This window comes from Hevea brasiliensis, chromosome 2, assembly GCF_030052815.1.
Source record: "Hevea brasiliensis isolate MT/VB/25A 57/8 chromosome 2, ASM3005281v1, whole genome shotgun sequence".
Taxonomy (NCBI): Eukaryota; Viridiplantae; Streptophyta; class Magnoliopsida; order Malpighiales; family Euphorbiaceae; genus Hevea; species Hevea brasiliensis.
Window position 1 is genome coordinate 7,795,375 of NC_079494.1, and position 14,654 is coordinate 7,810,028.

General features: G+C 33.6%; 1 protein-coding gene across 1 annotated transcript; it reads right to left on the reverse strand.

Moving 5' to 3' along the window:
* Positions 1 to 4,117: 4,117 nt before the first annotated feature.
* LOC110649250 (uncharacterized) lies at positions 4,118 to 10,261 on the reverse strand. The gene is made up of 12 exons (XM_058133548.1): positions 9,866 to 10,261; positions 9,383 to 9,557; positions 8,972 to 9,055; positions 8,082 to 8,323; positions 7,341 to 7,572; positions 6,918 to 7,082; positions 6,694 to 6,825; positions 6,265 to 6,378; positions 6,095 to 6,142; positions 5,745 to 5,823; positions 4,879 to 4,935; positions 4,118 to 4,430 (listed from the first exon to the last, which is right to left on the reverse strand). Exons 1-12 carry the CDS (start codon positions 10,057 to 10,059, stop codon positions 4,372 to 4,374), a joined length of 1,581 nt encoding a protein of 526 aa, XP_057989531.1. The 5' UTR covers positions 10,060 to 10,261; the 3' UTR covers positions 4,118 to 4,371.
* Between the last annotated feature and the right edge of the window lie 4,393 nt (positions 10,262 to 14,654).

Sequence of the window (14,654 nt, forward strand, 5' to 3'; positions counted from 1 at the left end):
CTCTTTAACCTACTGATACCATAAACTTGCCCTGACTGGGCTGTCCACTAATAACTGCCAGTAGGAATACCGTTACCTCCATTTAGGGTAGCTATACTGTCATAACTCATATTTATGTACTCGTGCCTTGCACTAAAAAGCCATGCTAATTAGCCCTATTTTGATAGAAACATGACATATCTTAGAGTACATATCCTCTTGGTAGACATCAACATCTACTAGCTTAAGTTCACATCAACATGTACTCTATGAAGACTGAGACACTAAATTGAAGCACTTTTACACTACCCAAAGAATAACACAGAATCTAAAAACAAGGAGTTATAGAAAAAGATGAAATAGGAACCTATACTCCGCATGTGAGAACCCCAGGTGCACACTTTTCTATGAATCTAGAGCCTAAGCTCTGATACCAACTTTGTCACTACCCGAATTTTGGGCTGAATCGGCATTAAGATTTGAGTCAGCATAAGGCCTTTAAAGCCCGTAGTAAGCCTAATTATTCCTAGCCCATCCATAAAGCCCATAATTATAGTCCAATTTTAAGACAACAAATGGATAAAGTTTAGCCATAAATTGGACTATCCAATAGGGAATATCAACTCACTTGACCTATAAACACCAAAATAACACAATTTGGGGAGCTCAGCTCATCCTCACAATCCTCAAACAAATGAATAATCAAATGGGAGCTTTAGCTCCATACAAAAACAATCTATCTCATGCACCCATGTGCATTCATATAATATATTTACAATACCAACAATTTAATTTATTATAACCCCAAACTGGATTAATATATTACTAGTACATGCGGAGTTCTAGAATATGAACAAGGAAAATAAAAGTACAATTAAACTTTCTGGTAAACCTATGAGAAAGAAAGTAGCTTATTCTCAAAGAATTCACCTGTCACCTGAGGAAAAATAGTTGAACAAAGGTGAGCATTTTGACTCATAGAGTAAGATATTGATTTTAAATACAATTTCTATAACTATCTAAGCCTAAATGCATTCCTATGTATGAAATGCAATATACACACATATTTCCAAACAATTCAAATAATATTTGCACAAAAGATAATTTGGAGTACTCACACACCTGTGTCCCACATCAATGTGTAAATATATATGGGAGCTGATCGCCTATACAACTCTCTTAATTCTAACACCTACCAGTGAGATCAACTTGAGCTGGACTTTCTCTTAATAATCTAAATTTTGAGGTCAACGAGATCTATTCAAAGCTATACTCACCCTAACTTTCCACAAAAAAAGATTGGATCTCAGTGAGTCAAGCTCCAATCGTGATTACCCATCCTACCCATATCCATAATCACACCACATGCATACCGACACACGCACACAACTCCAAATTACCTTAAGGCGACATTCACAATAGTCTCATCAAATAAAAATGTAATACAAGGCGTGCCTAGTATTTAACTACATAAATATATTTATAAGTAAATACATGAGTATGCCTTGAATATATAATAATATTGAAATTATAAATAAAATCAATATTTACTCACAGATTATCCAAATGTCACTAGGGCGACTGAGAAGATGAGGAAGGTTGACTCGGATTACCTAAATAATCATATTCAAGAAATTTATCAATATTAACTCAAAACAAAAAAACTAAAGAGTCTAAGACACCATAAGTTTATGCTGGAAATCTGACAGAGTTTTTCTGTACCTAGGACCTACCCAACCTGCAAAATAATTCAACTAACACTTTTCAATCCAAAAGGCCTTAGGCCCACAATACAATAACTATACAATGCCCCTCTGGGCTTGCCAAACCGGTCAATTCCCACATAAATAATTATTTAAAAATTCAAGACGTTACAAAAGTGGTTTGAAAAAAGCTGTTTTGTTATTTTGGTGTTTTTATGACTAAAACTTATCAAATTTAATTTTAAATTATTTTTTAATACTCTCTAACTATTATAACTAAAAAAATAATTTTCTCAATAGCAATGCCAAACAGGCCCCTAAAATGATATTTTTATTCAGAAAAATAGTTTCAGCCCTCTAAACACAATGCCAAACAAGCACTTAATTATATAAATATTATTAAAACATCTTTAATGTAAATGGTTAAATTGATTTCTTATTTAAATTTAAATTCTATAATTTTATTAAGAAATATAATTCCACTAAGAAATTTTTTCAAATTTAATTAAAAGTTAAAATAAGTAATATAAATAATAAATAATATTAATTAGAATGCTATAATTTCTAAGTCATAGTAGAAGCTGAATCGCTTTTATGCAAGCATGTACATTTTTCTAAGACATGGAGGGGCATCAATAACCTAACAAAAAATTTTCATATAATTAATTATCAATAATGATTAGATTATAAAGAAAATTAGAATTTGAGAATTTAATTATTATAACTAATTTTATTGCATTAAATTTTAAAATATATTCAAAATTTAAAGTTAATTACTTTTATATTTTTAACTTTTTATTAATTTTAATATTTATAATCTATTTATCCATCTATGAACTAAAATTTGTTTATAATATACTAATAATTATATGGAGAAAATTTTTAGAGACGAAGAAAAAGATTTTTAAAATGCTTAATTTATGGGATAAAAAGATACCAATTTTGTAACTATTCAAACTGGGAGCTGTTCTCGTTGGTAGGGATCGGTTCAACTCAAAGCTGTTGAAACTTGTAGTAAGTCTAAAAATCTATTAAATATAAAACATTTTCATCTTAACTATAAAATTATGTTTTGAAACTTTAGAATAGAAGAGAGAATAGGACCAGCAAAACTCACATCAACTACTAAAATCTCAGGTTTTGGCTGGCCTTTTAGTCCAGTAGTTACTGTGACTGTTAAGGTCCTAAATTTTGACAACTGCAGTGGCTATTGGATTGAAAATGGACTTTTTTGATGATTAAGTTTATATATATATATATCCATTGTTAAAATAAAAATATATATATATATAACTTTAATTTTTTTTTTCTACTACACAATAATTATATCATAATTGGATTAAAGATATATTTTAGAAGAAAAAATTATTAATATAAGATAAAACCACATTTCGTAAAGATCAAAAAAAAAAAAAAAAATAGCATAACATAACATAGAAAAAAAAAATAAAGATGTGTATAATTAAGTTAATATAGTAAAGAAATTGTCAAATACAATATTAATATATATTTATAAATCATTGATATTAAAAAAAATTCATTTGAAATAAAAAAATTATATCTTTTGCCAATAAATAATTAATGAATTTATTCAATTTTATAATAATACCATTGATATATTATATGTTATTTTTAATTAATAAGAAATTATACTATTTGCAATAAATGGTATTGAAAATTGAAATATAAAAATATGAATGAGGGGGAATTTATGAATGGAAAATATAGTATTAATTATTTATATTAAATTATTTAAGATATTAAAATTATAAATTCACTTTTAATATAATAATACATGAAAAAAATATAACTCTACTTCTAAACTACTAGAAATTCTATCTCCACAAATATTGTAACTAAGATAAAATTTTTTTTAATAAATTTAGATTCTTAATATGAAGAAATAATTTCTTGAGGACCCTATGTTTATAAGTTCTAATAAAAACCATTAATTTTATCAGTAAATTAATTAAAATAATATAAATTTATTCACTAATATGGATCAATTAGTATGAGATAGTAGACTTATATTTTACTGATCTCGTCTTTTAATATATTTTTTTTAAATATTTGGAAAATTATGACTAGCTTATCTTATTCCAGAATATGTCCATTGATATAAACCCATGAGCCTAGAGAATGGAATACACGCTTATCTTCTGATTTATGAGTGCTGCAAGTAGTTACAACTTGAAACCACAGAAATGTCACCTTCGACTGCAAGTAATTCCAAATCCACTGATGAATAACGAATATTTCAATATGAAAATGCAATTTGGTCATGTTGATGGCATGGTCAGGGAACAACATTCAAAATCCCTGAATTTCATGTAGACAATACCAGTACTGTAAAAGGAACAAAAGGAAAAGGATGTCTGTTTTAATGTACAAACTTGAATAAACAATACCCGACTTTGACACAGATAAGGGTTAAATAAGCTCTCAAAAAAATTGTATCCCAGTTGAATTGAACTATTTACTGGCTTTACAGTATCAGATCACGTTTGTTGCAAGAAAATAAAAAAGAATAGAACCCAACATCACATCAACTCTTGAGCTGATGTCCTTATTTATGTCTGCACAAAACTCTAGGCAATTCTGTCATGTATAATTTTACCTTTTGCAAATTTTGCTTGTGAAGAAACTTGGAACACCTATTGCAATCAAATCAAAATGTTATAGTGGGAGATTAAGTTTCCAGTGTCTGATCCTCTTTTGGTACCACAGTTTCTTGCAGGTCAATCTGGCCTGCAAATTAGAAGAAACAACATGGAGTTAATCCAACCAATACCAGATTCTGCATGTGTAAAATCAAGGACTAGCCTGGAATGTTTACTTCTTTTGTAACTCATGCTACGACCCGATCATGTAGAAAATAAAAATGCTACAATCCAATCATGTAAATAAAAACAAATCCCTTCCAGAGCCATGGTTCTTGACAGAAATGACTTTTATCAGAAATTCAAACCAATAAAAGTAGGGGTTTGTGATGCTAGACTAGGCACAACTGTCAAATGCATTGTTGAGTCACTTACAGAACTAGCACCAATACATGATGATGAGCAAAATAAGGATTAGTTCCTTCTTTTTGAGAACTAGATGATCTATCATGCATTAATATTCTACCGCACAACTGCATTGGTAACCCAGCTTTACCCTTCTACTAAGTTGAGGTGAGACTTTTGGGGGATCATACCTAATAAGGAAAGTAAAGATGGAGACTTTGAAGATACATTTGATTTCACATCAGCACCTGAAATCAAAGGAAAATCAATCATACTAGCTTTTATTAGTCATGCAATGCAAGACAATATACTTAAGCTTCATTAATTTGCTGTTTGAGCAGTGGTAATAAAGTGACTAAACTATTGAATAAATTTCTCAATTAAGATATAGTAAATTTGCATAATTATAATATGATATTATGATGACTGAATAAAGGAAGAACTTCCAAATTTTTATCAACAGTCATACACTCACAATCATGCAAAATCACATTTGACATTGTAAGTCGGTGACTTAATTCTTAATTATGAAGAATTTTTTGCTTCATCTCAAAGAACTTAGCTGGATCAAATTGGCTTGGTCAAAAGACTTAGCCATGAAAAATGTCCACAGCCCAAGTTGCCTTGATGTTAGTTAAATAATATCAATAATAATAATGATTATACAACTATCCAATTCCTTACCTGCAAAGAAAATTGCCGACTTTGGGTTTAGAAAGGTGAGCCAATTTTGTTGGCTATAAATAGGAGTTGATACTCTATTTTTCCGAGTAACCCAGTTTTTGATAGTGTAGTGTAGCACAATTTTGAGAGAGAAAAATTAGAGAGAATTTTTTTCTTGTGAGGTTCTGGGTGTAATTGGGTTTGAGGATTTGAGTGATTTGTGAGTGAGAAAAATATTTAGTGTTTGTAATTATTTTTCTCATAATAGAATATTTATTTGTGGACTAGACTTACACCGAACCACTTTAAATTTCGTGTTCGTTAATTGTGAGTTTTTATTTTCTTAACAGATATCATATACCTTAGTGAAATTGCCAAGCTTAAGAGTGGTTACCTGAACTTTCTAGCGATTTAAGGACATCAGATTTGTTGAAAGTAAATCCTATGAAATTGGTATCTTTTGAGGTCAACATCTGCATCATGAAACAAATAAAATATACAGGAAAAATTAGCATAATGCGCATATAAAACTATAGGCCAAAAGCTGAAAATAGGCATATGTAGTTCAATGAGAAAAATGATGCACATATATAGCAAAATTAGAACTATACAGCAAGGTTATTACATAGTTAACTTCTATTTTCCCCTATTATTATTATTATTATTATTATTTGGATATTAACCTGGTTCACAAGCTTTACCATAAATAGTGAATTAAAGTTCACACTCAAACAATGACATTACCTTCCTCCATGGTCCCACTCTTGGTATTGCAGATGGTGGGCCTTCCAACTGCCAAAGAAACAAAGTCTTAGCAAGGTTTCCTTTTCATATAGAGACAAGTAGGAGAGAAAAGAGGAGAATAAGATGAAAGAAAGAAAGAAGGAACACTAGAAAGTGAACTAAAAACTCACATCAGGAAATTTCTCAAAGTTTTGAGTATCCAAGTCTCCATTGACCGTAGGCTTATATGCAGCTTCCATTTCATACAGCGTATCCCACTGAATGCATCTGAACCATGGATGTGCCTGAAATATTGATGAATTAAGAATACTTGGCAGCTCAAACCACAATAAAAAAAGGTATTGATGAGAATATTAGAAAGTTCCATAATAATACAGCAAATGGCATGTGCCGATTTGCAAGATTAAGAACAAGATTAAGAACAAACATGTGGCAAGCATATTTTACAACTGGACAATTTCAATTTAGCAGAAACGTCTTTCATGAACCATTCCCTATGCTATTCAAAAGTTGACAGTTTGTAACAAGCACACAAAATTTCTTAAGTATCATTTGATGTTGGCAAGGAGGAATATTCTTATTCTTGGATAAGCAAATACCTTTAATTCATCCACTCCTCTGGTCCCCAGCCTTGTTTCAACATCACAGAGCAAGTGGCAGATAAGATCTCTGGCGTCATTTGATATCTTTGGTTCCTCAGGGAATTTGACGCATGTTTTCCAATTGATTATCTGATAGAAGATAGATATGTTCTGTATTTAGCAAATCCTTAAAAAGCTAAGCAAGTAACTGAGAAACACTGTTTAGGCATTAGCTGCACTACCTTGCGGCATGTGATTCTGGGATCATCAGAACAGAAGGGAGGGTAGCCTAAAAGCATCTCGTACATGATTGCACCCAGGGACCACCAATCACACTCCATTCCATATCCCTTCTTTAGCAACACTTCAGGCGCCATATAATCAAGAGTTCCAACAGTTGAATAAGCCTAAGGGAGAATTTATGTAAATCAACATGTAGAAATCATTTCTAAATTAGAATAACAATTGTAAAGTCAGGAAACTGCAAAATCTTCGTAAAAACGAGAAGTCGCAGCTTGATATGCTGGCATATTGCACCTTAGATAAAATAAATAGCATACTCTTTTTTTTTTAACAGAAAAAAGAGAGAATAACAGATTTATAGCTCAATCTTTTAGTTAGTGCCAAAATAAGATTTTAGAAGAAGAAATGTATTAAGCTAATACCAGTGCACGGCGATTACGTTTCCATTGTTGTAACTTTTCTTTGGGCATTGACCAAGGAGCTCGATCACTAACAGAATGTCCTCCAACATCAATTGCACATTCTTGAGTAGATATATCTTCATTTTCGAGTAAAATTGTTGAATACTTATCATCCAGGGTCTTGCACAGACCAAAATCTGAAAGCTTCAAATGGCCATTTTTGTCTAGTATCAGGTTATCAGGTTTTATATCCCTGCATGCAGAACATTCTCAGAGTAGAAAAAAAACAAGTAAAGATGAGAATTATAGTCTTGTCCTGCCAGCAAGACTGATGGTTATAAAATTGATTTGTGTTCTTCTAAAATTCTTCAAATATTGTCTTAAAGAACTTTGAGAAACTCGTAGCCTTTTGAGGCCATCTTCAACCAAAAAGTATGGCTTCAAAATGAAGCTTATGCTCTAGGCATTGATACACCTTCTCCATAAATATATATTTTTCTTGTCCTTACAAGAATAAAAACCATTCCATTCCACTCCACATAAAAACCATGAACAAGAAGTTAAGAACTAAAAAATTGGGCCTGGTATGAAGTATGAACTATAAACATGAAGACTAAACCAAATGGTTCCAATTCAGCAGGTCATAGGAGTTCAGACACAAAAAGACCCACTCTAATGTGGACAAATATGTGGATGAACTTGGTGTCCTAAAAAATATGATAAACTTGTAAAAGACACTACTGATATACATAATTATAATACCTATGAACATAACTGTGCTGATGAATTGAGTGTATAGCTAGAATGCTCTCTGCTATGTAAAAGCGTGCAACATCTTCAGAAAGAATATCTTCTCTCATCAATAGTGTCATTATGTCTCCACCAGGTAAGTACTCCATGATAAGGTATAAGAAATCAGAATCTTGAAAGGAATAGAAAAGTTTTACAATGCATCGACTATCAACCTCAGCAAGTAAGTTCCTCTCAGATCGGACATGCTCAACCTTAAAACAGGCAGGGAAAAAAAAGAAGAATTAGTATACATTAGATACAGATATTTCAGAGTTCAGGTGACTTAAAATGCTTCATCAAGTACCCAGAATTCTTACGATATTGGATCAAGTTGTTGTTGAGCTGAATGTTGTATTTAGATTATCAATGCAATCATATTTATTTATGATGGTCCAGAAAGAATCTCTTCTTTTTAGTTATTTTGTGAGAGTTTTCTTAATATTAGTTGCAGGTGATGGCATAATGCTAGCCAATCTTGGCACAAAAATATCCAATCATGTTGAATCAAACAACTATTTGGGAAAGACAAAGCATTTACTTTGTCAAAGCATGAGTTATTTTCCAATGCAAAAGCACAACAAAAGGCTAAATAAAGGTTGATGGGAACATGTGACACAATGATAAAGAAAGGCAGCAGGGGGTGCATCTAATGGATTGAGATCTGAAAGTGCTTTGATTAGAGGTATGCCCCAAAGTCAGCATTGCTTAAATGGATCATTGTTCATTAATGCATCAGCTGGTGCATTGGCCGAATTGAACAAAATTGCTTAAATGGATCATCTCATCAACAGACCCAAATTCAATAAAAGGGAGATCTTATTTTGAACATTAGTGAAACCCCCTTTTTTTTTTGGCCTCACCTGCCCACGGCTTAGCATCTCAGACTTCTTCAGTTTCTTCATGGCAAAAATCTCTCCAGTGCTTTTGGCTCGGCATAATCTGACCTGCGTTTGTTGAACACATTAATAGACAAGTGTTAGACGTACAAAGTCAGAGATACTGTCTTTCCACCATAGCTATGGTAAAAATAACACTACAGAAAAATGAAGTATGATAGTAAAATATCCAGAGCAGCTAGGCTCAGACTAAAGCTATGCCATTGGGCTTCGAATGGCAACAAATATATAGCAAAAACATAGCAAATCTTATATTTTATCCAAGTGCAACACTTCAATAACTACATTTTACTTTATCTCCTAAAATTCTATTGATCCATGAATCATACAAAAGAATGCTGGAAGTTGATATATAATAGTCATGTTTTCTTTTACCTCACCAAATGCACCTTTACCAATCACAGTTAATTGTTCAAAGTCATCAATTCCAATTTTACGTCGTTGCAGCCTCATGTACTCAGTTTCCCTGCGTTCCAAATTCCTCAGCATCTCCTCTTGTTCCTCATTTGATACCCGCGCTTCTTGTGCTCTCCTTTGAAGCGCTTGACGTCTAAAACAGAGTTGAGAAGTTAATGAAACAAAAGAGGCTTCGCTAATTCTTGTTTTTCTAATAATCCTTATAGGACTCAATTAATAAACCAGTAAGACAAATAAATGCTGATATGAAGGAACAAAATATGGACCATAATTTTCAAATCTACGGCAAAATAAATTGAAGAAAACGTATACATACAGTTTTAGGACCACATGCATTAAACATTGACCTCCTATTGACTTCAATTAAAGCAACAGAATTTATCGTAATTGAAGCAAATCTGAATTAGAAAGAAAATAAAGATCAAGGATTAAATTCTTTACCTCTCTTTACGATCTTGCAAACCTTGCAAGTAATTCTTATAGTGATTCTCTATGAACTGCTTCGCAGCAGCAGCTTTCTGTCTCGTCACTGGCGATGAAACGGACACATCCGGGCCCGATTCAACGCCACTCCGATCAGGCCTCAAGTTCAGAGCCCCTAGCCTCACGGTACCATCACCGCCCCCGCCGTCCATTTTGATCCGAAGTAGACCAAACTCAAAACGACAATTGAACTAGAGAAAATCAGAGGCCAACCATTTCGTAGATTGATATCGAAGCTTCAATGCTACAGTTTCGAGGAGAGATATAAGGGAAGGTGAGGGGGGGGTGTCAGTGTTTGAGAAAAAGACCGATGCATATAGAGAGAGAGAGAGAGAGAGAGAGAGAGAGAGAGAGAGACAGAGAGTGCGCTTAGAAGGGAAATTAACTGGCATGTATGTATGCCCATATATATATATGGGTTGAAAAAGCTGTCTTATCTACGGCCTTTTTGTTTGTTTGCGTACTGTTAATTGATTTGATTTTTATTTTTATTTTTATTTTTACAAATCTTGCTCTTTTTGAGGGGTTTCTTGGGAATGGAGTGCGATGAACGCCATCGTTTTGCTCGCATGAACTGGAACCGTTGAAGCATATTTTAATCATTTCTGACTTTTAAATAGAGGTGAAAAAAGAAAAAAAAGAAAAAAACGTGTAGACAGATAGAGAGACAGAGAGACTTCTGGGCCAGCCTTTTGGCGACTCTCTCAACTGTCGGCGGAGATATATAGAAGGGAAACACAATTGGATATATTATCAGAGCGTGAAATGTACGCATCTGCTGATTGGTGATTATGTATATTGTGATTTGCAGGTGGATTGTATGTGCTGGCGATGTGAGTGGGTATAATAATTTTCAATGGTGGAATATGCGAGTCTCATGGTAGTGCGTGCTCGTATGAAATCAAAGTACTTAGCTGTACTGGATTACAGAAGGTCGCATGGACTCGGCCAGGTCCTTGGTGACGTGAAATCAAAGCGTGAGGTTCACGGCTGGAATCGGGGTCCATCTAAAGCTGGTCGTCTTGGCTGGGCCTGGCCTGAGTCTCTCCCATTCTCTGTTGACATTGAGCGCGGCACGTGATCAACTCTTTTTAATTTTTGGATTTACGGTTACATGGTTCATTGAATTAATTATTTTTTATATTATTTTTTTAATTTTTTTTTAAAAGTTTATAATTGTAAATATTTTATTTTTATTATAAATAGTATTTATTTTAGTTTATTTAATTGTATGATATAATTAAAAAAATTAATATTACTTAAATTTTATTATAAAATCAATTTACTTAATTTTAATTTATTTAGGCTTAATGAAAAGCCTCTTTGATTTCCCTTATTTCAGGGTTTTTTTTTGTTATTTATCTAAATTTTTAGATGGGATAGATTTTGTTATTAATGCTCCATAATTTTTTAAAATTATTTTGTTTTTGTTTAGAATTCTTTTAATATTTTAAATGCTTAAAATGTAAAAGATTAATATTTTATTAATTTGTAGATTTAATGTATTAGAATTAAATTGATATTTATCTCCAATTTACATAACATGAGATGCAAATGATTAAATTTCGATTTAAACCTAATTACATAAATTAAAAAAAAAACTTTAAAATGCATTTTTTAGCTTTTAAAGAAAATATGAAAATTTAGTAAAATGAACATGGGATAAATTTCAAGGCTTTGATTTAATTGTTTGACTTCAAAACTATAAGACATTTCATAACACTAAATATAATTATGAAAGAATTAAAATAAGATTTTATATATAAAAAGTTTAGAGTTAGGAATAAAATTTTGTTTGATTATATAACATCATTGAAATTATTTGTAGAATTAGGATATCTTTTACTAATATAAAATTGTCACGACCCAACCTATGGGTCGGACCGACACTAGGACCTGGGCCTTTCAACGGGGAGTTTTTGACTCACCCGACTTGTAAAAATAATATATAATCAATTGGGAGCTCAGCTCACCCTTCACACATTCAAATGTCATAAAATTAAATGGGAGTTCAGCTCCCTCATCCAGTCCATCAAACATGCATAAAATAATAAGTTTACAGGTCCAAAATAATAATTTATATTACAGACCCAAATCAAATAAATATTTATAACACATGCGAAAATTCTAAGAGTTAACATATTTATACAAACATTAATAAACGACCTGCGAGGGAGAAAAGCAGGTTAACCTCAAAAATATTCTCCTATGGTCTGAAAAAATATTGAGCAGGAGTGAGCGTTTGACTCAGAGAATAAAATATCAATTTTAACCATAATCTCTATAACTATCTAAGCTAATGCATCATGTGGAGTGAAATGCAACATCGGTAACATTTTCACATCATAACAGCAAAAAGGTAATTTGGAGCATTCACACACCCAGTAATGTCAAACAATACATATATGGGAGCTGATCCCCTGTACAGCTCTCTTAATCCAACTTGTGCCAGCGAAGAACTCAGCTCGGACTTCCACTTAATAACCAAATCGGGGTCCCAACGAAGAACTCAAGTCGTGTCTACCCCGAAGGACCGGGTCCCAGCGAAGATCTCAAGCGATATCTACCCGTCCTATCCATAGCCAACACCACATCACACGCACGCCAACGCACGCACACTGCTCTAAATTACCACAACAACATACATGCCACTTTAACAGTTGTGAATGCAACATAAAACGTGCCTAGAGTTTAACTACATAGATATATACATATAAGTGATGCATGGGCATGCTTGAACATATAATAATAGTGAAATTATAATTAAAATTAAAATTTTACTCACAGACTCAATCGAAGTCACTGTGATGGCTGGGCAGAGGAAGAAGGCTGTCCCGGCTCACTTGACAATTTTATTACAATTATTTAATAAATTTGACTCAAGACAAACTAAGAAAAAGACCAAATACATCCTAAGTCGTGCCGAAAATCCGGCAGAGTCTCCCCTATACTTAGGACCTACCTAACCTGCAAAAGGGCTCAAAATGCACTTCTATATCCACAAACTATACACCCACAACTCAATCATATCACACAGCCCCTCCTGGGCCCATCCAAACAGTCATCAATCATAATATGTAAAATTACAGTTTAGTCCTTATAATTGATCCTTTTTGCAAAAACTACCCAAATGAACTCTAAAAATTCTAAAACTTTGCCCCGCTATCCTTAGCAATATTACTAGGATAATGCAAAAAGAATCATAATTTTCTGAGCTACCACGAATATTTTGTAGATTTTTAATCCCATTTAAGCACTAGAAAATTACGAAAAAGCAAGGTTCGGGTTTACCTATGCAGATTTTGACTTCGGGGACGCGCTTGGGATGTTTGATAATGATGGGGTAGACAAAATCCCGATCCAATTCTAAGACTTTTCCGGTAGCCGGTCTGTCTGACCGAAAATTCACAAACCTGGACAACTATCAAATTTCCTTGAATTGAAGATACCTACACGAAGCCCACAACACGGGGGTTAGTACATAAATTTTTCAGAATTTTCTAAGCTCATTTAATGCTCGAAAAAAATACTATGAAGTTCTGCGGGACCCACCGAAAAACGGTGTTGAAAAATTTTGAAATTTATATTGCCGCAAAGCTCTCGATGAGTGGAGCGCTCTGGTACTCTCGGTTTTCTCGTGGGGTTCACGGTTTGCGAGAAATCTAGCCCAAAAGTCAAAATGGGCTAAAATTTTCCGGACAAAAATTGAACAAACCGCTCGATGGATTTTGGTGTTCTTGGTATTTATGGAAAGCTCTTGAGGTGTAAATGGGATAAGACCCGGCTCAATCGGTGGCCGGATCAGTCGAATTTCGGCCGGGAAGACGAAGCGGTGCGCTGCGCGTCGCGTTGCTTCTCGTGACGTTTCCCTGTGTTCCAGGCGGCGGTCGGTGGTGGGAGGAGGCTGGGGTGGCATGCCGGCGAGGTGGGAGGCTGGGGAGGCGGCTGGCTGACGAAGGGAGGTGAGAGGAGAGAGAAAATGGGAGAGAAAGAGAGAGAGGCGACGTGACGCGTGAAGAAAAAGAAGAAGAAGAAGGACCTGGCCTGATTCGGCCAGTCCGATCCAGTCCAGTTCGATTCGGCCGGTTCGATTCAGGATACAAAATTTTAAATTTTTACTCTGCCTTGGGACCGAAAACGAGACTCAAAAATTTCGAAAAAATTCTAGAAAACTCAAAAATTCGTAGACTCCAAATATATTTTTAGTTTTGCCATGTGGTCTTTAAATTAATTTTTAAAAATCATCAAAGTTTTATATTTTTAAAAAATCGAACCCGATTTCTAAAACCCGAAAAATCTCAAATAATTTCCTAAAATTTAAATAAAACAAAATATTAATATTTATCCATAAAATGATAAAATTTTAAAAAATTAGGGGTGTTACATTCTTCCCCCCGTCCGCGAATTTACACAAGGCAAAATAAAGTACAGAATTACACATTGAATAGATAAGGGTACTTGCTACGCATGTCCCGCTCTGACTCTCAGGTACACTCTTCCACTGACTGGCTCCTCTACAAAACCTTAACCATAGGGATCTGTTTTGATCTTAGCTGCCTCACTTGGTAGTCCACTATGGCTACAGGTTGCTCCTCAAATGTCAGGTTTTCTTTCAGCTCTATTACATCCGGCTGTAGCACATGAGAAGGATCAGGAATGTATTTCCTGAGCATGGAGATGTGAAACACAGGATGAACGTGAGAAAGGTTGGGTGGTAGCTCCAACCGGTAGGCAACCGCTCCAACTC

Coding starts and splice junctions, on each gene's coding strand:
- LOC110649250 (XM_058133548.1), bottom strand. CDS start 10,059: ATGGACGGCGGGGGCGGTGATGGTACCGTGAGGCTAGGGGCTCTGAAC. Junction 7,083..7,340: donor AACGTAATCGCCGTGCACTG/GTATTAGCTTAA, acceptor ATTCTCCCTTAG/GCTTATTCAACTGTTGGAAC. Junction 6,379..6,693: donor GAGGAGTGGATGAATTAAAG/GTATTTGCTTAT, acceptor TCAATATTTCAG/GCACATCCATGGTTCAGATG.